Source organism: Dermacentor variabilis, chromosome 2, assembly GCF_050947875.1.
Source record: "Dermacentor variabilis isolate Ectoservices chromosome 2, ASM5094787v1, whole genome shotgun sequence".
Classification (NCBI taxonomy): domain Eukaryota; kingdom Metazoa; phylum Arthropoda; class Arachnida; order Ixodida; family Ixodidae; genus Dermacentor; species Dermacentor variabilis.
The window spans coordinates 134181321-134203783 of NC_134569.1; the positions used below are offsets into that span (position 1 = coordinate 134181321).

The window sequence follows — 22463 nt, forward strand, 5'->3', positions numbered from 1 at the left end:
TTGCGGGACACGGCTTCTCTCCCTTCCTCCAGACCCGGTGCCGCGTTACAAGGGAGCGAGAACAAAAAAGAACAGCACGAAAGGAAAGGTGGTGAGGAGAGAAAATTGAGTGTCAGAACGGATCGCCGGGTATTTCCTTTCTGTTTGTTCGCGCATGAGAAGCGAGTCTCGAGTAGAACCGAGTGCAACGTGCGCTGCTGTCAGCGCCAGGAGCCGTGCGTCCACAGGAATAGTGGGACGGTCCTCTCCTCTCCCTTCTGCCGATCTCACCCTTCTCTCCACTTCGCTCTCCTTTCCTCCCTCGACGAGTAGGGAGAGGAAAAGGAGCGCCGGAGGGCCTGTATCCGTCGCCTAGGCATGTAGCGGCCGGGCGCAAGGTGCCTGTACGCCGCAACAGGGCGTTACCAGCGCAGGGACTTTTCGTCGCACCCCCGTGCCACTGTCGTTTCGTTGTCGCGATCGCCAGAAGGAGAGCCCGCGGGCCTACGCGGCGGGGAGTTGGGGGTTTTGCGCCGAACGAAAAACATCTCTTCGCGCCGAGCGCCTCCGCACGCGACGACGATTGTCAGTGTCGCGTATAGCGCCATCTTCGCGATCCGCGCGCAGTTCGCGAAACCGACCGGTGGTCTTCGCCGCGCTCCGTCGTCTGCACAAGTGCGTCGCATAGCCGCCGCAGGTCCCAACAGCTGCCGGAGCTTGCGATTGAGCAGGATCGCTGGTCCAGACGCCTCGCATTCTTCACTGCCGCAGGGGCAGAACCTTCTTTCCTATTCTTTACATCATCGCTGGAGAACCGTCCTCTCTCCCTTCGCTCCATTCATCGGCAATTTTTTTTTCTTTGGTTTACTTTCTGTGGTCTAAGTCTTCCTTTACCACTTTTGTTGCCATTTAGGTGATGCAATTTCTTTCCCTTGCTGCGCTTGTATTTGTTTTAATGTCTCGTTGCCTCTCGGCCGGTCGTGTTTAGCTTCTTTCTTTCTTCCTTCACGGCCCAAACCGTCAATCAATTTGCATAGTTGTTTCTTCTATCTGCAAGGCCAGCTCAGACGCTCGTTTTCATATTTTTTCTTGCGTATTGGGATGCCATAATTGTTTCCTTTAGTTCTCTTCGGCGTATATTTAACGTTCTAAAGTTTGTACTTCCTGCCCTGTCGGCGTCTGTGCTTCGGTTGTCGTACTCGCCATCACCAGTCCACAGAGCCACAAAGGAAGCTCCTGGACCGAAAGGCAAGAAGGAAAAAAGAAAAGCAAGCATAGTACAGACCTAACGGAGAGAGTGCGAAGGACTCCTCAGGAGAGCGCATCCAGAAGGAGAGAGTCTGGAGAGGAGAAAGAAAAAGGATAGGAGGACGAAGATCAAAGAAGCAGGAGTCGAGAAATTCAAAGCGGGTGGGAGGATCTGCCAGGAGCAGACTTTTCAATAACCACGCGTGCCGGAACCAGAGCCGCGGCTCGACCGCGCTTCGGCTTGAGCGGCGACGCGCTCGCGCGCGCTCGGCACTGCCTCTGGCGGTTCGGCGCTTTGGCCGTTTCTGCTTTAACGCGACGTCACTTGGGCTCCCCCTTAGCGTCGACTGCACCCCCCTTATTATTTCCTCCAGGCAGAAGTGTGCGCTAGCGGAAGAGTCGCCGTGCGCTGAGTAGGAAGAAAGTCGTCGTCCCTGTTCGGGACGTGTCCCGGGCGAGGGAGAAGGCAGGCGCGAGGGAAAGGGGAACATCCTCAGGCGCCCGCCGCACGCGCGCTCACGCACGCACGCAGGGAGCGGCGGCCCTTTTTTCGGGAGCCAAGCGCCTTGCCAGCAGCCTCCGCTTGCCCAGCATCGCGCCGCCGGGGCGCGCGCGCGCGCGTCCAGAAATTGGACTTGTCGCTTGCAGCAGCAGCGGATGCTGCTTCTTTCTATGCGCCCGGCTTCTTCCCTCGCCGCGGTGCGGTCTCTTCAGCGCCGGCTGACGCCGCGGCCGCTGCTGCCTCTGACGCTGGCCGTATAAAAAGGGATCGCGGACACCGCGCGGCCATGTCGGCATCGACGTCCCAGGCGCCGCCGTCCCAGCAGCAGCTACAGCTCGCGCCGGCGCCCCCGCACTACCGGCACCCCCACCACCGGACCGCCGGCCATCAGCACTTCCCCGAAGACTTCGGTGCCGCGGCGGCGGAGTTCCCGGCTTACGAGGAGCTGGCCGGATTCCCGTGCGTCGCCTCGTCGGGCGGCGGAGGAGCGTCCACGTCTTCGGCGCCGGCCGGCGCGGGCGGAGGCTCGACGCCGCACCCGATGCGCCTCGAAGACGCGGCGGGAGGCAGGGACTCGCCCGGATCGCCGTCCTCGGCCGAGCTCCAGAGGCCCGCGTGCGAGTTCGCCGCCAGAGCCGGAGCGGGACCGCTACCACCGCAGGCGCTACCCTACCCGACCTGCCTCGCTGGTAAGTGTCCCGAGATACGACGACGACGTGATCTGCCTCGCAGCCTGTAGGCGAGCACGCAGCGTGATGAGCTCTCGCAGCACGCGCCGCTTGCAGAAAAACAAATTTGTTCTTCCTTTCCTTTCATAACCTGTTGTTGTGAGCTCGTATTATATATGTATTAACGTTTTATTTATGCGTAGATGCGCGAGTGCAGATTCTTCACAGCCACTCACTTGCAGCTATATGCCTTCAACTTTGCATTTACTAGATTTCCTGATATCGGTGACGTCAGCTGCATGCGCAAGGGATACGTGTTCTGTCTTCCTAAGCTAGCGTGTACGCCGCCGCATCAGACTCACTTTTTGTGTTGTCTGTGAGAGTAATTAGAACGATGAGGCTGGTCTAGCCAATGGAATAGAAGCGTGAGTGGTTAGGTTATACTAGCATGGATTGGCATGGAAACTAAACTTCATATACTATTAAGTTTCCTGTTCACACTTCTGCACGACTCCATGCATATCTATGGCTCATTCCCGGCGGCTCCAATATAGCATTGTTTCTGCTCTTACTTCATCCGTTGTCGCCCAACGGTAGGAATAGGATGTGATGTTTAACATTACTGAACACCAGCTCTAAGTTTTCGTTGCTGCAGCATTTGTACGACTTATTTTCGTTATTCTTTTCCACCCTCCTGCTAGACCGTTGGAGACGACGGTGTCCTCTTGCAATATGGGCCAGTCAGTCTTTTTTTTTTTTTGCCTGAGATGTAACTTCCAGTACAGTGCTTCTTGTGACCCCGTATTTTGTGACATCTCTGTGTAAGCAAGGCTTCTTGTGTGCAGCAGTCAACACTTCTGAGCTGACTGTACATAGTTGCGGTGGTTGCCCTCCATAAATATACGCTCCAGTAATCGAGCTCGGCTGTAATATTGTGGGGAACTTAACGTAACTTTATTTCATCCCTTAAGCTCCGTCTGTTGCGATTCTTCTGTTGTTAGATAAAGCAGCAGAATTATATTAGCCACGTTGCAAAGCTTAATATGTTTATTAATTAACGCAGTTGTACGAAAAACCACGACGGAATATATCCGCGATGGAAACAATTTGAGTTCTGTTTATTTTGTGCGTGATTGTAATAGTATGCAAGGGCTATGTTCAATAATCACTTGTGTTTTGCTTTCATTGGTTACTTGGCTTTGTAGTCATAATGAATAGTGTCCAGCCACCATTTTTCAGTCCAGTATTACTTGCTCTTACCACCGACTTTCACCTTTGTTGTCTTTCTTCCGAAAAAGTTATTTCTCCTTCTTTTATTAGTTGGCCATATAGCTTGAGAGATCCTTCTTAAACTGTGGAACTAATCTACGTATACATTACCATCACCTTTAATGGGTTTATTTCTGTGTTTACTTATCACTGAGGGAGTAATTCGGTTTAATTGGTCCGTCATATTGGTGTATACCAAGCAGCGCTAAAATAAAAAGGTCAGACATAGGAAAGACAGCATACCGTGCTTTCATGTTCATTCCGCGTAGCTATGAGAAAATGGCTACTTAAATCGAGTTACAGGCTTCGAAATGTTTCACTTGCTCTGAGAAAGCATTTTCCATGCTGCCTGCCACACTGCTGGTCGCACCACAGTTTCGTAAACTCGCCATTTGGGCGTCACCAACAAGTCCTTTGTCGCACAGAAAAATTTTCTGTGGCAAGAATATCACTGAGGGCCAAAGGCCTGTTCTTGCTTTCGCTCTCCTGAATATATTGCTCAACTGCAGCCTTAATTCGTTCTTTCTTCGCACCACACTTCGCCCAAACGCAGCTTACCGCCACTGCAACTTTACAAATCCTATAAGAACGATTGCTTTGTAGAGAGACCGTTCTTCCATCCTGCTTTCACCTGTGCGCCTGCTATGAGGCGATGCTGCTAGATGCTGACATCAGCTCCGTCTACAGCGCACTCGCTCCCAACAATTCTCCGCTGTGCATGCATACTGCTGTCCGCATTTTTCTGGCTCACTCAGTAGGCATAGCGAGTAACTGCTGCATGGTTCGATGCATGCCAGTTACGTCTGTACCTCTTATCTCGTGTTTTTGTATGTTTTGCGTTGTTCGGCCACCCACGAAGTTGTACAAGCTAGTCAGGACTTCTGTTCTTATAGCTTCAGTAGGCAATAGCGCATATATATGTCTTTATGACTCCTGTATCAGCTGTTTTCTGCAATTTCGTAGCGCGAACGAGGCCTACGTTGACGTCTAAAGTGAACTTCTCCCACTGAGCCATTCAGTTCTTTGATTTAATAAACATGCCAAGAAAGCAAGAAGGGTGCAGACTTAAGTGTGAGAGCTGGTGTGCAGAGAAGACATACTTCTCTAACGTCCGTCTGCGCCGGCTGAAAAGTAGTCGGAGAGCACTAAGAAGTCCTTTGTCTACTCCATTCGCGTGGTCACAGGTGCAATATCTTTTATGCGCACAGCAAGCTCAAATTGCTATCACACTTCGCATAATATAGCGTCATAATAGTTGCACTGCAACAGAAGAGGACAGGTGCTGTTCATCAAAAGGAAGACATGCAGTACGTTCGTGTCATAGGCATGCTGTATATCTGTAAACAAAGGACACACTTAAAATGAAGGAAAGCTTAGCGAGAGATAGAGAGAGAGGAAAGAGAGAAAGGAAGGGCAGGGAAGCTTACAATAGGCGAAGTCTGGCGTGCTACCCACACTGGGCGAAAGAGTTTAAAAGATGAAAAGAAATACGGGAGTGAGGGGCTGCGAATGCATCCAGGGGTGCAAATTGAGACTGTATAGTTGGTCACTGAGGTATGTCAACTTCAGTAACTGCGCCAGTGGACGCGTCGCTTTTTGAGCTTCTCGTATTGCTTCTCATCACAGCTGCAACACGTGGCGAACATATACGTGATGTGCGAGGAGGTATAAATGGCTACGTTCCTGGTGTCGCCGCACGTTGAAGAGTTGATGGATTCGTAGTCGAATAATATAATTGAATTCCATAGGTTAAGTTGGAAATGGGTTTCTGAAAGCGTACTGAGGCAATGATGAGGTACGACACCAAAACTCTACAGCGTTCTACTGGAATATCGAATTGTTTTTTACTTCTGTCCGAAATTACGATATTCGATGATGCACAGTGTCCATTGAATGCCTTCAAACCCTACATTCAGGCCGCCCTACAGAACTAGCCAGGCGCTTCGTGCTGACAGTGTCAGCAGCTTAATAAAGACAATGAATGCGAAGAGTATTAGCCAGTGACTCTGTCATGCGAACGACGTGGCGCTCTTGCGTTGGCGATTACTCGGGCACAGATGGGGCCGCTGTGCGTACCTTGCGAGCCAGAGGATGGATGGCTCGCTGGCAGGGTAGTGAGCGTGTGGAAGAGTTTCTGCTGTAACATGTGGTACGTAAGGAAAAAAAGGAAGACCCGCCGCGGCAGCCAAGCGGCTATAACAGCGCTGCTGCGCTCGAGGTCGCGGGGTTCGATCAGCCGCGGTGGCCGCATTTCAATGGGGGCGAAACGGAAAACCACTGGTGTACCTAGATTTAGGTGTGCGTTAAAGACCTCCAGATGATAAAACTTAATCCGGGCGTCCCAGACTACGGCGTGCCTCATCATCGCCATTGGAGGCATATATATGGGTACAGATGGTTTAAAGAGTACATATATGCCTTTCACTTTGGTTTAATCTGCATAGATGCCGGAACAAACCTGTCTAATGTAGAGCGCGGGTGGCTCATCTTCTTGTGTATCTTGGCTCGTAGAGTCTACGCACTTAGTTCTCACTTAGCCGCCTGCCCACGTAAAGCCTTCGGCTTGACGGCCTAAGGGCTCACCTTGCATCGCCGGGCTTCGGCGGTACAAGGGTAAGCAGCAAGTACGACGACAAGCTCTCTCAAACAACAATGTTTATTGCAAACCAGAGGTCTCGCTGAGATGCAGACTATACTGTATATACAGGCTGATAGCAGCCGAGCCATTTGTGTGGGTCGTATACCGTGTGTCCTAACGTTAGCCAAGCTGGTCAACGAAAAAGTAGATACATGAAAAACAAGTTGCCAGATACAATTATAGATCCATGGTGTTTAGTTTTCCGAGTTCTGACAATCGAACACCGCCGGATTTAAAATCATATGTTGCACGATGTTTTTAAAGTGCGTTTGTCCCGCTTGACGCCTTGGCTAAAGTTAGCTGGGTCACCCTATACATACGGCGAACAAAGATAGGGCACGGTGAAGAAGAGGAACAAGACGTTTACCTGGGATAACGTTCCTTGCTTAGATAACGAAAGCGAGCACGACTTATAATTGCTTTGTGCATCACAGTGGCGTGTATTATGTATGCAATTGACGGCAGCTGGCGAAGGACTTGATAATGATAATGATCGCTGTGTTGGTGCCTAGATGTGGTTTCCAGTCAGCGCCACATGCTAAGTCGGATGAGTAAAACGCAAGGAGAAGAACGTTCCAGTATTGGCAGTACGCAGGGATTGAAACGTAATACTTGGACCGCGTGGTGGCCGGCGATTTTGGTTCACTGGTGAGTGCTCGATGAACGCTGAGGGGTCAAATGTATTATAGTCACAATGCATCCCAAAGGACCTCGCTTTTATGTGATGCAAAAATTAATCAGCTTGGTGTCCCGAGCGCCCGCCGGTGGCGCTAAAGGTACCAGCATTCACGCGTTCCGAGTATCGCGCTTCAATCGCTGAGCACTGTACAAACGAAGTCGGGGATCCATCATTCCGTATTTATCCATCATTCGGTGAAGCCGTATATCCTGACTGTCTTGTGCTTATATCAGTGCCGATATCGCTGCTACCGAGTCTTGGTAAGGAAGAAGAGTTCGCATTTGGGCTGGTTGGTTCATGATTACGAGCAGTAAAACAGCGCTAATAGCAGGACAAGGAGAGGGACACAGACAACAGCGTTGTTGTCTGTGTCCCTCTCCTTGTCCTGTTATTTAGCGCTGTTTTACTGCTCGTAATTAGTAGTGAAACCGCGTTTTACAAATTTCGATTATTCTTGCGTCTGCGGAGCGTGCGCTAAATATTTGTTGGGGTTTTAAAGGATGACGGCGCGGTGAAAGATCAACTGCACTTCAGCCAATCGCAGGCTGTGCCTGTGACAAGAACGGGTCTTACACTCAGGCTAACCTTATCGGGCAACAAAACAGCCCATGACGGATAAGCTCTGTCCAACCCCTGGCAATAATTGCAGTTTGTTCCGAGTTCTTTTCGTCTTTCTTTCCTTGCAAACTAACCTAGATAGCGCAGCGTTCGCTGTGAGTACGTGCATTACAGCCCGTTTACACAACACACTAAGTAAGCTTCTGCGTGACGTGAAACACTCGCTAATTCACTTTCGTTGAAATCCAAATTTTGTTTGAAACCCCTAAGCAACGACGTTCGGACTGCACACGCATTGCAGTCGGCCGTGCTCAGCTGCCGCGCGCGCATTGCGCCTCGGGCAGCGAAGAAGGGCGACGCGTTCGCGCGCACGCGCGTCCGCAGTTCTCACGGCGTGCCCGAACCCTCGCAGGTGGCGGCGCCGGACCTACCTCGGCCGACGGCTTCTGCTACGAGTACGGCGCCAGCGGCGGGGGCGGTCCCATCGGCGGCGGAGGCCCGCTGCCGTGCTCGGCGGGCGGCGTGCCGGGCTTCACGGGTCCGTACAAAGTGCAGCGCCGGGCGGCCAACATCCGGGAGCGGAAGCGCATGATGAGCATCAACACGGCGTTCGAGGAGCTGCGCTGCCACGTGCCCACGTTCCCGTTCGAGAAGCGCCTGTCCAAGATCGACACGCTGCGGCTGGCCATCGCGTACATCGCGCTCCTGCGCGAGGTGCTCGTCTCCCAGTACGACCCGTTGACGCACATCGAGAAGTGCCTCCGGGGAGAGCTCAAGGGCGAGCACGCCGCCGAGTGGAACACCTCAGGTGCCCGACGAGGAGAGGCTTTTCTCTCTCTCTCTCTCTCTCTCTCTCTCTGGCTTGTTTCCTCGATAGATCAGATACGTTTGCGTAGTTTGGAATGCAGCCAGTGGCACGTTCCAGTGGCAGGGCAGCTGCCAGAACTTAAAGAGTTCGTCTTGAGAAGGACACCCTCAGAACAATAACAGAATAAACATGTTGGCTACAAGCTATCGTTAAAGCTCTCCCCGAAATTAAAAGCAAGCTAAGTACATCTACTGAAATATAGTTTTTGATGCGCCCCTACGAGTAAACTGGGGGTGCACTATACGAAATGCGGCCTCGCATAATTGTAGCGGAACTCGAACGCAAGGTCGTTGCAATGTGGCCAAAATTTCAGTTGAACCTCGCGCGTAGAGTGAGAGGGACAGCTTGGTTGAAACCACTGTTCTTGCTACAACTGAGCGGACGTTGGCCAGGTATACGAATTCTCACCAGCTCTTCGTAATTCTTTTTCCCGTGGAAGTATTCTCAAATCGATTCTTTTGAATACTTTCCCGCCTACGACGTCTCCTCCTTTCATTCACGATTCTGTACGAGAACTCTGCGTGTGAGTCAGATTTGCAACTGTTATGTGCACTAAGCAGACGGAAACGACTGCCGGCAACCGGCACGTAATCGGCGTCCACTCGCGTGCGCAGATCTGACAGCGCGCCTGTCCTGGATCAACTGGGAGAACCTGGGCGTCAACCCAAACCGGAGGAGCGTTCTCACCACGCTCACCCTGACCGCAGACACCATCGGCTGCCACAACGGAACCCAGTGATGATCGTGCCATCTTGCGGTTTAGCCGCCGTGTGTCCGCGCCTCGCTGACTGCTGCCCTTCCCGCCGCAGCCTGGGACGACAACGCCTCTCTTGGACCGCCGTATACCGACAGCCCTCAGCGCCCGCCTCGTGTTTTCCGCGACAGTGGACCCGCACTCTGTGTACTCTCGGCGATCCGAGGACACGAATAGTGGCAGCCACCAGCTCGGGACTGTGTCCTGGTGTGGGTGACCATTGAGTGTGCGCACTGAATGTGGGCGTTTTCTTTCGTGCTCGATAGCGAGGTAAGCATCCTTCCCTCGAAGCGTCGACGTCTGTCGCTTTCGAGGGTCTATAGCGGTGGCCGGCGGGATAAAGCTGTGAGACGTTCGTAGTGCACACTACCAAATAGAAGCTGTTCAAGAAGAGCGAAAGGTGTAGGTGCGGAGTTCGGGCTCGGTTTAGGCCAAGCCAGAGCTTTGTCGCAGGACTGCATAGGTCAGAATCACCAGTTTGCTGCCAGTCGTAAAAAGAGATGATGCCAGTAACCGGAAACGACGAGTCAATCCAACCTTAAATGACGAGATGCGGAGGACAGGTTCGGTTAGAATGATTAGCCTACCCAACAGTCGATGCAGAACTTTTGTCAGAAAGGATGTTGAAATGAGTTCCAGTGGAGAGCTAGTGTCATTCCTTTCCAGTTACACAGGTTATATGTTTTTTTTTGTAGTTAACAGGAAAGACGGCTGAATTGCGATGTTGGCTACGTTATCGATATATTTCAAAACGCGGTCGGTTCAAATTGAGTCACTGACATGCAAGGTTCTTGCGAGGCGCTTAAATGTTGTTTTGTTCTACACGCGATGTGAATTAAATGTGCGTGCTTCCTCCACTTCTTATTCTAGTCAGGCATATGTTCTCGATTTAGTCTGCAGCAGGAATAAGCAGAGTTCTAGTCATTCGCCCCTTCCTATATTTTGTTCGATAAGGTTAATATACAGTCAAGCCGGCTCTATTGTGTTGCAAATTTAAGTGGCCATTTTCTTCCTGCATCGAAAACTTAAAAAATAAACGCATGCGCTCTGCAGAGTTTGAGTCAAGAGACAAAATCCTTCCTTATGTTAACAGTGCACGCCTTTCCGACTGCGTGTACGAAAAGAAGAACACGAAACACTGTAAATAATGTTGGTCATCGTATTTTATGTTAATTTTACAGAGCTCATGTGCTTCTCCGCGGAGATAGGTCCTAAAGTGTCCGACTAAGTTGTCATAACGGGCAGTTTATAGAATCTCTGAGACAGTGCAATATTATTGAAACTGTGAGAGAATAAACGACATCTGCCCCATTCTACGCTTTCATTATTACGTTTCCACTTACAGCAAACATGAATATGTGATCTACCACACATAAAACGTTTCATGGTGCATATTATCACGCGTCTGTGAAAATGGCGTACGTCACAATGTCTCACAATCCCTGCCCCTTTATTTAAGTTGTATATCTTTGAAGGGCTGTGCCCAGTTTCATTCTTAATGATCTTTATTTTTTTTAAGCGGAGAGTTCGAGAAAATGGCCACCTTGGCGCACAATGCACCTCGTCTTCCGGTATTCCCTAAAATTTGACGTTTTCAAGCTATGCTTATGGGTTTACCATTATTACAACGTACTTTCGGCGCAGTGTCTACAGACGCAAGAAACAAAGCGGCAGAGCCTAATGAAAATTGTCGAAGTTTGGCTGCCTGTGCACCTTGCATGCTATGCCCTTTGAAAACAAACAAGTAAAGTCTTACTCAAAGGACGCACTCTATATGCTAATGTTTATTCAAGGCTAATTAATCTAACTATCTGAGACCGGTGTCTCGCAGGCTGGTTAAAATCCGCCTTCGCACAGCACGACTCACAGGCATCGCAAGCCCATAATAAATAGGTCTCGCAGCTCAAGGCGTCAATTCTGACTTATGTTCAATGAGTACGTTATAGCGGTCCTTCTGAACGTGAAAAGTGATAGCAAAAAAGCAAGGGAGAAGGAAGGAACGTTAACCAGAAAGACGTCGGGATGGCTACCTTATGCTGGGGGAAGGGAAAAGAGAAAGAAAGCTATAGGGAAGCGGTGAATGTGCGGCACTTGCGCGGACAGAACCACGCAGTCAACGGCACTCGCACATGCCAGTCGTTTTCAAAAAGCCCAGAAGTGTTTTCACTGCCTTCTGGACCGGTGATATCGGTGGGGGACGTTAATCCAGTAGTGTCTGCACGCTCAGTCGACGATGATCTAGTCGTCTCAATGCACTGGACATTGATTTTCTTTGTATGTGAGTTCGAGAATAGTGGCACATTACGTGGTCTTTGTTCTTCTCGCAAACTGCAGACATCACATGCAGCACTGCCAGCCATTTCAATTAGCGCCGAATAAGCTCTAGTGAAAGAAGACTTTGAGAGCAGATTAAGTAAGCTTTGTCTTTTCGTACGTTCCGCGAAGGGCACGGTGGCAATCCGCTTAGACTTAAACAAGCACGTAGTGGTTACAACTTTAAGACGAGTACGCTACACATGCACACAATCGCGCCAGTCAAAACGACGAGGCTCGCGTAACACGCACGTTGGGCCATAAGTGAGAATAGGTCTGGCTGATGGCCCGAGTCTGTCCACATAGCCAAGGTATACCTATAGATAAAACAAGTTTATTTAGGGACCTTACACATAGCACGCTGCGAGCACCACAGGCCAAAAGACGTGAAAGCCGATCCGCCACTCTAAAAGAAAAGCGTCAAGAGTTCATCTGAAGAGTCGATGTACACCGAACCAGCATCGCAGACAACGTTTACATTGCCAACTATGTCACAGCGAGATGACATCACTACAGTGAAACGGCGTACAGGTTTCCACAGGCTTCGTAGATGCAAATACACAGTTGGTCTTTGAGAAGTAAATCATTAGCGCGTGACGACTTAACCGATAAAAGGGTTTCACGGGAGCCCGTAAAGTAGGCCCGGAAGCTCGATTGGTGTTTTAACGTATGCAACTGCGTGCAATGCCAGCTCTGAAGTAGTGTTGGAGGCATATAGTCGCAGAGCTTCTCGTAAACAGCAGCACCGGTGGATGAAAGTGACCCAGCTAGAGTAGATAAAGGAGGTGTTACAGGAGCACTTTTTGCAGATGCAGTGGCGTTGTTCGATCGCCGCAGCGCGACATGTGTTGCGGCGCAAAGAGCATTAATGTTGACTTTAGATTTCTCGTTGTTTACCCCTGGCACCGCCGCAGTATAAGACCGGGTGGTTAAAACTTCCAGGGAGGACGAAGTTATAGCCGGTCACTCACTGGCGACATATCGCGCACCAGCAAGAATCAATTCCTGCTTTTCATAGAATTCATAACAGGAGGCGCCTGTTCTTTGGTAGCTCGTCTATAGATGAAGTGTGAGCCATATGGTCAATGCAAGCGAAAGCATTCACAGGCGCGTGTGCATGTAAATGCCTTTTTCTTTTTGTGTTTTTGCCTTGACCTGAGCATTCAACAAAAACTCTATGCGATAAAAAAAACAAAAACGTGAGCGAAAACAATGCACACTTACCGTTAAATATGCGTGGTTAGCGAAGACCACGCTTTCGACGTTCGGATAGTTGCGCTCAGCAGCAAACGGAATCTCGTTGTGCCCACTTTCAACAAACAAAGGGCGAAAACGACAACTCAGCTTTATTTTCATACAAGAACACACAGCAAAGGTTTTCAACGAGATGTAGAGCTCACTCACCACATCAACACTTAATGCGCACTAAACATCTACGCTCGAAGCTTCCTGGGATACCGACCATCTCTTGCGGCCAGAGGAGGCACTTCCACGCACAGCCACTATATTATATACAACGCAACGAGATCCACTGATCGAAAAATCGTCGGCAAGCTATTGCTGTATATACGCGTGTCACACGTGTTCTTTCAACGACTATTGATGCCAGCGGGCGTCGAAATCCGCGAGCTGTGTCGACTCCCTCAACGTGAACCACTGCAACAGGCAAGTTTTGATGATCACAAATATTGTTGCCCTGCTATAGTGGCAGCGCATCCTGGTGGTTGCACGCGTGCACGACTTCGCCCAACTTTCCTTCGTGAAATACGAATTCGGCCTCTGAAAAAAGAGTAAACGTGCGCCTTAAAGTGCATTACTCTGATCACTCTCAGCGTTTTTCAGGGGTCCATGGAGATTTTAAAGAAAAGAAAACGACATCATGCGACAAGACTGCTGTGAACAGTGCGATTCAACAGCATTTTATAACTTCTCGGACCTACACCGATATTCGTTTACTTTCGTATCAGTGGTCGTTCAACATGCTCGTGGACTATTCCTTACGGCATGCTTATGGACCTTCATTGATCCTTGAGTATGGTGGTCATTGTTCTCGAAGCTGGCTGAAAGGGCACGCCTGACACTTTTATTTCTCGCAACGCATACGAGACGACTTAAGTCAGAGTGCCGTCTTCTACAGACAAACCATCGCTTCGAAAGAAACGCGCTCATTACCGCCACTATAGAGTGCAATCTTTACCTTAAAGTGTGCTCGAGACGGTACAAAGAAGCTTTGATGCTGAAATTTTTTTCTTTTTTTGCTGTCATATCTTTATAGGATTTTTCAGAGTGTTTGCACATAGCAAGAAAAATGTACCTATGGAGTCCTAAGTGGCGTGCCACGTTTATAAACGTAGAAATAATAGCTCACGTATATGGCTAAATGCGTACAAGGCACTCCGCTTTTCAGCTGCGTTGTTACTATTTCTTTTGCGAAACCAGACTGACCTGCCTGCGCTACACTCCCAGTATTGCCGTCATAAAATCAAGCGACGTATCCAGGCTCCATTAACGGTCTAACTACATAGGCGGCAGCAAGGTCACTACCATGCGCCAATATATTTCTTGTATCAACTAGTTATTTAACTTTCAGCAGTTTAATGAATAGTTGGAGGCCTAGTTACATTGGTTATGTGACCTCTCACCCACACAGCTTTCAACTAACTCTCGGCACTGTGGCAACTTTCGTCTCATAGGCGACTCTTTTTCATATCTTTGCACAAAAAATTCGAACTGAGAATTCTTGCCATTATATGCTAATTTTGGCAAGTAAGGAAATGCCAAGTGTGTTTTCCGAATATGAGAAAACGAGCGAAAACAGTACAGCCTTACAAGACTTTCAATATTGTTGTGCCTGTCTTCTTTTTTTTTTTCATCATATATGCTTTTGTCTTAGACGGAAATCGTTAACAAATCCTACATCCGCAACAAAGTTATAAAATAGACGCATCTAAATGTAGTGCTCTCAATTTTGCTTCCGATCATCTCCCCTACGTTGCGGCCATCTGCAGACTAATTCCAACCATCAGACAGTTTTCGCCTGTTCCGAAGCACTTCTAACGGCGACACGTTGACAAAACTATGGAGAAAAGACTCACAAAAATTAAAACGAGGGCTTAGGAATCGAAAATGGCACCACGGAGAAAGAAAAGCCCTAACAATACCTTAAGGCGGAGAAGGGCCCGATCGGATTCAAAAAAAAAAAAAAAGCCCAGAATGGTCAAAGCCAGTTGTCACTGGAGGTCGGAACATGCGTGCGCCCATCCAAGCTTATATCGTATTGCACCGAGCCCGACACTTGGTGGCGCTGTTAGGTAATGAGAAGTTATACGGCGAATCTGCGAACTTCACACGCGAGACTAACCCCCGTATTCAGAAGTGTATATTAACTTGAAGCCCACGTTTGACTTGATTGAAATGACGCCTGTCGTGAACGCAACCGATGAAACGCAGTGGGCGTCTTGGGCGCGTTCGTACCAGGCGTCATTGTCAAGCATGGGCTTCAAGTTAAGATGAATTTCTGAATACTGGGGTAACCTCCTAAGCAATACTTGAAACGTCGGATACTTTGGCGCACTATTTCTGTTGGCATATATGCGAGTGAGCGCGCGTTCTTAAGTCATGATTCGGCACCTTGGAGAGCATGTTGTAACAGCGTACAGATAGATGGCGCTGACCCACGCGATCGGCGTGCGGTAAGCGCGGTTCCGCGCACGTTTTAGTGCGCTCGTTTAATGCCACGGGTGTCACGTGAACATAAGGATGGCCAGTAGGATAACACGTGCGATCATTTGGGGTCAGGATCCACACGCTATAAGCGTCCGCAAAGAAGAGGAAACCCTTCACGAGCATTTCGGTAGCCATTCCTAACGGTACACGTGTCGCATTCGCGATAGCTCGGCCTCTCGAACAAAGGCACATACGCACTTCTGGGGCCGAATTGACAAAACTTTTTGTTCACAAAGCCTCAGCTTAAGGATATGTCCACTGCTGCTATTGGCCCTTTTTTTTTTCTCGCTACGATCTCATCAAGCGTAAAAAAAGAAAAAAACTCTGTGAATAGGGGCCGTGGTGTCGAACAGCCCACACGGCGCTGATCTGCAGGTGCGCAGACGCATACCAGTGTATTCGCGCATGCCGAGCGCGACTTCTGTCACGCGTACGCGTGGCGCGTGCGCTTATAATGCCGCTTGTGTCGCGCGTGCGTGGCTTGACCAGCACGATGCAAAAATAAACGTCGCGCGCGCAATGGACGCGCGAGGCGACGACAGGAACAGAAACAGAAGCGCGCGACACGAGGAGGAGGAGGAGGCGGGACCGAGGTCGCGCCCCGCCCCCTCAGAAGACCTGCACCGAGTGGTTCTTGAAGTCGCACACGACCACCTCGTTCTGCGCCGTGACGGCGATGCCGGATATCCAGCTGAACTGTCCGCTGCTGGAGCCCTTGTTGCCGAAGGTGCGGACGTGGCGGCCGTCCGGGCGGCAGATCTGCACGCGGCCGTTGCCGCTGTCGCCGACTAGGATGAAGCCGCGGCCGTCCACGGCCACGCACTCCGGGTGCATGAAGTGGCCCTTGAGGGCGCCCTTCTGGCCGAACGTGTGCAGGTGCTCGCCGCCGCTCGAGAAGACGTGCACCCGGTGGCTGCCGAAGTCGCACACCACGACCCGCTGGCCGTCGGCGCTGACCGCGACGCCCGTCGGCTCCTGGAACATGCTGCGCGACCGGTTGAACGCGTTCTCGGGCTGCGCGTGCGTGCCGATCTCGCGCAGGAAGATGCCGTCGTGGTCCAGCACCTGCGAGCGTGTTTTTTTGTTTGTTTGTTATTGTTTTTAAGCACTAAGATACCGGTGACCGAAGGATGGGAAGAGAAAATAAAAGGGCGAGTTCAGATCCAAGTCCAAACAGCGCGAGGGACGGGACAAGCAAGAACACAAACGATGAAGAAGCCGCTGACCTTGGACTAACGTTTGTTCCCGTGGTATGATATCGCATGTATATATTGACGTACTCGAGATTTCCTTCCCCTTGAGATCTCTCTTTCCCGCGTGTTATAATTCCGCGCCCAACACGCAAGAAACGTTAGTTGAAGGTCAGCGCTTCGTCGTTTGTAGTCGTGCTTGAGCCGTCGACCTTCGCGCTGCCTGGACTTCGATAGGTACTAGCTGTATATAGCGCACGCCAATGCTTCAGCACGATATTTCAGGCCCTTTGTGACTCCACAAACAAGATTATTAGGATACGGTTAAGATGTGCCAGAACAATAATGAGCTATGGGCGGGACGGGGGGGGGGAGGGAGGAGGAGGACCAAGGTGGTCGTTTTATTGTCAGTGAGAACCGTGTGTAGCCAGCAGGCAATAAAGCCACGGAAAGCAGAGGCGAAATTAAACGTTCTATACATTTCAATGAACAAATATAGAAACATCTGTTAAAGGGGAAAAAACGAAAGTGGACGAAAAGACAGTTTGACGCAGGTGGAAGCCAAATACCCATCCTCCGCGTTAAGCGGGCGATGTTCTGTTTACCATTGAGGCATACCGCGACGGCCACTCACCAATGTACCTGAGAACTAAGGAATGCGTGCGAATGCAACCTTTGCTTTAGTCAAGCGGCTATTTCCGAATAACTATGAACCACAGAAATGCAGTATGAAAGCGCCGAAGTTGTTCTACAAGACAGATATTGCTGCGACAAAATAACCAGGTGTGACAAGAGAGAGTGAGACCAATCAATTACTTCGAATGTGCTCATCGTGAACCAGACAACAGCCTTTGACGCTGTTGGCAAACACTGGTGACGTAAAATAGAAGTTAAGAGTGCTCTCATAAATGCCTCTTTGGGGTATACGTATTCATGCAGTTCTTGTAAAGTTCTTCCCTGAGATAAGCAGAATAAGAACACAAGTCCTGCAAGTAAACCCTGCGTAGGAAAAGTCTGTTTAACGACTTGCCAACGGTTTCTTTTTCTTCATAACTTTCTTTCGTGTTTGATGAAGAGGTGAACGTTTTGACGCCGGGTTAGTCCAGCTCGTGATAAAGAAGGCCCGTGTAGGAAATATGAGAACTACGCTCGCCAAAATTAGGATGGATGGATGCATGCAAAACTTTAATGAAGGTCCTGAGGTACGCGACTCAGCGCGCTGCGGGCCGCTCCCACGTTGGGACAGTCAGGCCATGCCAAAATTAGGCAAAACATTGTTTTGCAATCAAAATGACTTGTCAAGCGATCTACCGGACCTTATCGAAGAGAAAGAAAAATACATTAAGGAAAGCTGGCGACGTGGACCTAGCAAAATGCCTGGCATGATATTCCGGATTATGGGAGTGAAAGATGAAGTAAGCCTTCAAAAATAAAGACGGGCAAGAACAGGCAGTGGGGATTCAGCGGTAGATGTAAAAGAAATTCGCGAGCATTACGTCACGTCTCTTTGAGGTCCCGGATCTATAATTTAAACAGCATATATATATATATATATATATATATATATATATATATATATATATATATATATATATATATATATATATATATATATATATATATTCATACACTTTTTTTCATTATGACCCTCCTATAATGCCAACGCATTACAATATGCACCATCTTTTTTTAAGTGTAAGAACACTCATTAGGAGTGTGCGCAGCTACTTCTTCTTTCATGTATGCGCCTCACGCTAGCGCCCTTTGTACGCATACAACCGCCTGCGATTCACTTTTGCTTGCAGCACAAATGAGGTCCTGCGTGAACGAAGCGAAAAAAAAAAATCAAGCGGCGAAGGCACTTGCGACGTGCAGCTCACTTTGCAAGCGGTCGGACAGCTAAGGCGCACGCACCTGAATCCTGTGGTTGCACGTGTCACACACGTAAATCCGCCCGGCGTTGTCCACGCATATGGACTCGGGGCTGCGGAAGTGGCCCGCCGAGCGGCCCTTCATGCCGATCTGGCGCAGGAAGTTGCCGTCCCTGTCGAACACGTGGATGCAGTGCTTCCACTTGTCCGTGATAAGGATCTCCTGGTCGACTGGCGACAGCGCGATGCCGAACGGGCACAGGAACTCGCCCTCCTGCTGGCCCCGGCTGCCGAAAGAGCGCAGGAACCGGCCCGTCGTCGAGTCGAACGTGAGCACCTTGTGGTTGTCCATGGACACGACGAAGATCTCCGACGACCACGGGGACACGGCCGCGCCCGACGGCCGCTGCACCAGGCCGTTGCCCAGCCTCATGCGGGCCAGGAACGACTTGGATCGGTACAGGCGAGACTGGGCATCCGCGGCCACCCTCTGAAGCTCCGCCTTGCTTTGGTTCGGCGCGTCGGCCGCTGGCGGACCGGGTGAGGTGAGGGCGTTCGCCGGCGAAGAAGCCGAGTAGGGCGTCGTCTCCGGGCTGCTACTCGGAGATCCGGGAGACTCGGCGTCGTCCTCGGCGACGGCATCCGTCCGACACTCGATCGTGACGCTGAATGCCTCCGGGTCGAAGCTGACTTGCGTGTTGCCCACTGCCGTGACTTCGGACAGTGCGTCGCCGGCGTCGCGGTGTAGCTTCATGAAGGCCAGAATCTGATAGCATCGTGGGCGGAAGCATTTATGGTGTAACTGTACCAACAACTTAAACCAACTGAGCCCGTATCCACAGAAAACCTCTTACGCTAGAGTAGTTCGCAAGTGCGAATGCAAGCCAATCACGATGTTGCACATATCATTGCTGAATTAGGCCGGCCAACGGCAAAGAGCACTTACGAACGAAAATCGTCGTGAACCCGGCCCGCGAAGCCAGCCATTTCTTATCCTTCTGGACCCCAGTTCACGAAAGTTTTCGTTTGTAAGTGCACTTTGCCATTGACCGTTCGCCTTTGCTAACAATACGCCAAACATCGTGAGCGGATGGCATCTTCTCTTACCATCATCCTAGCTTAGGACGATTTGGTGAATGCTGGCCCTTGTTTTTAGTACACTTGCACTACGGGCCTATCAGTGTTGCTAGGCGCTCAAAGTGCGGTTCACCTTTTATAACAAGTGATACGACGAGCAATAACAGAGGAGAGAAAAAAAAAGGGGGGACAGGGAATGAAAGAAAGAAAATAGAGGATAAATTCGCCATCACTGCGGTCCCACAATCTGTTTAATGCTGCGACTTCTAGCGGTCAGTCAACAGTTAATCAACAGATATAAATGTTATGTTTACGCCCTGGTAGTGCCGCAAGTCTCTTTAATGACGAAATCATCTATCACAGACACTGACCTCAGATTACGCCACCCAACGAGTCAGGTCTGCGGGCAGCACCCTAGGGCGATACGCACGCATCTCCACTGCAGCATAAACAACACATGTGCAGACAGGACCACACTGCCTAGTAGAACAAGTCTCGCGCTGCTTTCTGGTGGACGTCAGTTTCCTGTTTCATAGCGTAATTTTTCTTTTTGGTGTACACACGTTTTCGTTAGGAGATAAACCGAAGTATTCGAAAGGGTCTACGCCGATTTAACGTGTCAAAGGCACCGGATGGAAACAACCCTTGACGATGGCACGCGCTTTCACAACTAGCACAACCATGTGAATCACAGTATTATTTCCGCTGCGAGTTCTGTGACTCACTTATTTGCATTACTGTGCCACCTTTTATACAGTAGTAGAAGTAGTAGTAGTAAATAGCAGTAGTAGTAAGTAGTAGTAGTAGTGGTGGTGGTAGTAGTAGTAATAGTAGTAGTAGTGTTTAGGAACCACTGCCACACCTGCGGTGCGGTGCAGTAACGTACAGTAAGAAAGAAAGAAAAAAAACATTTAGAAATCACGCACAGGAACACCGGAAGTACCTAGGACAGTCACCCATTCCACTGCAGGAGAAAGGGGGGTGTCCTAAGGAGTTCACGTGTGTGCTTCTATAGTTGTATCTTACTGTGGGCAGTGTTACTTTCATCTCGTTAAATCCTCCTTTCTTTATTCTTTCAGTAGTGTTCGGTACTTTGGAATAACAGATACTAAATAAGCCTGCGTTGGGATTTCTCGTTAACCTTTATTCGAATAAAAAAATCACGGTCATTCCACCCTGCGAAGGTGACGACATGCGGAGCTGTAGACATCGTAGCCAGAAAACTTGAAGTAAAGACTTTATTGGCATCACTCATTGTCGCCTAGTAACGTCAGTCACAATGGCTTTGTGGTCGCTATGATGTACACTAATCGGCATGCTCGCAACCACAAACACATTCTTTGATAATGTCAAATCGATGTACGTACGCCGCTGGGCCGGATCGGTGTGGCATTGTAAGCGATGTGTCTGCAACGCGAAACGCGTGAACCACTCCCTTTTCGGTCCCGATACACCCACATAGAAATCACCGACAACTACCACAGGGTAGTGTCATCGCAACTAGCCCACGCAAAGTGAGTAGCCATTAATATTACAGGGAGCTATGAGCCATTGCCTTTTTGCTTGCTTACGGGGGTATGAGCCATTGATGATGACATTTTTCGACATGCTGTTCTGTATGTTGCATGCCTGATTAGAAAGAATGCAAGCAATGCTCGCTACACTTTAACGAGTGCTTGTAGCCTCTGCCTTATGGGGCTGTGAGCCATTGCACTTTCTGTTTGCTTACGGGGATATGACTGCTTACGGGGGTTTGACATAATGATGATAGTTTTTGTGTGCGGACACGAAGTGTCTATGGTACGCTAGCCTTATATAGCTCCGCTGCAAAAAAGAAGCAAAACGACACTGCAGTCTGGCCATTTTCGGAGGTCACAGACAGAGTGCGTTCCTTGCTTCTGGGAACGCTTCGCCCTGTATTTTTGTTAGCCAATCCTTGGGCGTCCTGGTCTTCTTTCATTTTCGCCCGGACAGATTTAAAAACGGGCAAGAAATGAGGTCGCTCGCATCGCCCGACTCGTTTAGTGGCGCTCGGAAACTAAAGAGAAAGAAAAAAATCTAGACAGCAAAGACAAAAAGAAAGAAACATTTCAAGTGGCGACACTGTACCGCAGAGTGTGCGACGACCTGGAAAACAACCCTTGACGATGGCACGCACTTTCACAACTAGCGCAACCGTGTGAATCACAGTGTTATTTCCGCTGCGAGTTCTGTGACTGACTTATTTGCATTATTGCGCCACCAACCCAACAACGACATCCGGTCTCGCTTTTATACAGTAGTAGTAGTAGTAGAAGTAGTAGTAGTAGTAGTAGTAGTAGTAGTAGTAGTAGTAGTAGTAGTAGGCTTGTAGCACAGCTCAGAAAGAGCAAAAAGGAAGGTGGAAGGGGTAATGAAAAGGAACGGAGAACAGAGAGTGCGCTCACTCAGTTCTCCGTTCTTTTTCATTACCCCTTCCACCTTCCTTTTTGCTCTTTCTGAGCTGCGCTATAAGCCTAAAAAAGTCATGACACACCAACTCGCCCACACTGTGACGCTTTTGTCCTAAATCAAAATACCTGCAGCCTGACGCTTTAGAAATTTGTAAAATTACGGTGACTGATATCTAGGCCCTTAATAGGAAGGGGGAGGGGGGATGAGTGTACCTAGTTGCGTGTTCACATAAACATCTGCATGTCTCTCGGTCGCAATGACTATTTTTTTTTTCATAATCATGAGTGTTATTCTGCATGGTTTAAAAAAGATTAAGTATTAGCGCGGATATTTGGCTTCATAATAACAGATAAAGAAAACAGATGAAAGCACAAGACAAAACCATCTGCAAAATAAAACAAATGCGTAGGCGCTGGGTACGTACATGCCAGTATAACTTAATCCTTTTGTTCTTTCTTATCCTGCATCTACCTTTCATGACCGCCTGATCGTGGTGATAACGCGGGGCGCAGAGCCTCTCAGATCACTGACGAACTGCGAAAATTAATAGTATTTGAATAGAATCGTTACATTATTCAGGCCCAGCCAGTAAGTGAGGAGGGGCACGTGTCTGGTGTGCCCACCCCTGGGTATATCCCTGAACCCAGGCTCCGGACAACCTGCTTACGGAAGGAAACGTCAGCTCGCGGC

General features: G+C 49.5%; 2 protein-coding genes across 3 annotated transcripts in view; one reads left to right on the forward strand and one right to left on the reverse strand.

The window, feature by feature from the left end:
• Positions 1–378: 378 nt before the first annotated feature.
• Fer2 (basic helix-loop-helix domain-containing Fer2) lies at positions 379–9831 on the forward strand. Its single transcript, XM_075682022.1, has 3 exons — positions 379–2418; positions 7954–8349; positions 9024–9831. The coding sequence occupies exons 1-3, from the start codon at positions 2016–2018 to the stop codon at positions 9146–9148; spliced, it is 924 nt and encodes a 307-aa protein (XP_075538137.1). The 5' UTR covers positions 379–2015; the 3' UTR covers positions 9149–9831.
• A 2974-nt stretch (positions 9832–12805) lies between these two features.
• LOC142572721 (uncharacterized) overlaps positions 12806–22463 on the reverse strand; it is a 55947-nt gene continuing 46289 nt past the window's right edge. For both annotated transcript variants that reach the window (XM_075682024.1, XM_075682023.1), the window contains exons 4-5: positions 18307–19029; positions 12806–16267 (exon numbers count right to left, since the gene is read on the reverse strand). In XM_075682024.1, the coding sequence (XP_075538139.1) occupies positions 15812–16267; positions 18307–19029 (1179 nt within the window). In that variant the 3' untranslated portion in view covers positions 12806–15811. The remainder of the gene's footprint in view (positions 16268–18306; positions 19030–22463) is intronic.

Bases quoted from the DNA above. Each gene is read 5' to 3' on its own strand.
- Fer2 (XM_075682022.1), top strand. From the start codon at position 2,016: ATGTCGGCATCGACGTCCCAGGCGCCGCCGTCCCAGCAGCAGCTACAG. The intron at 2,419-7,953 runs GTAAGTGTCCCG...GAACCCTCGCAG, and splicing joins CTACCCGACCTGCCTCGCTG to GTGGCGGCGCCGGACCTACC. The intron at 8,350-9,023 runs GTGCCCGACGAG...TCGCGTGCGCAG, and splicing joins CGCCGAGTGGAACACCTCAG to ATCTGACAGCGCGCCTGTCC.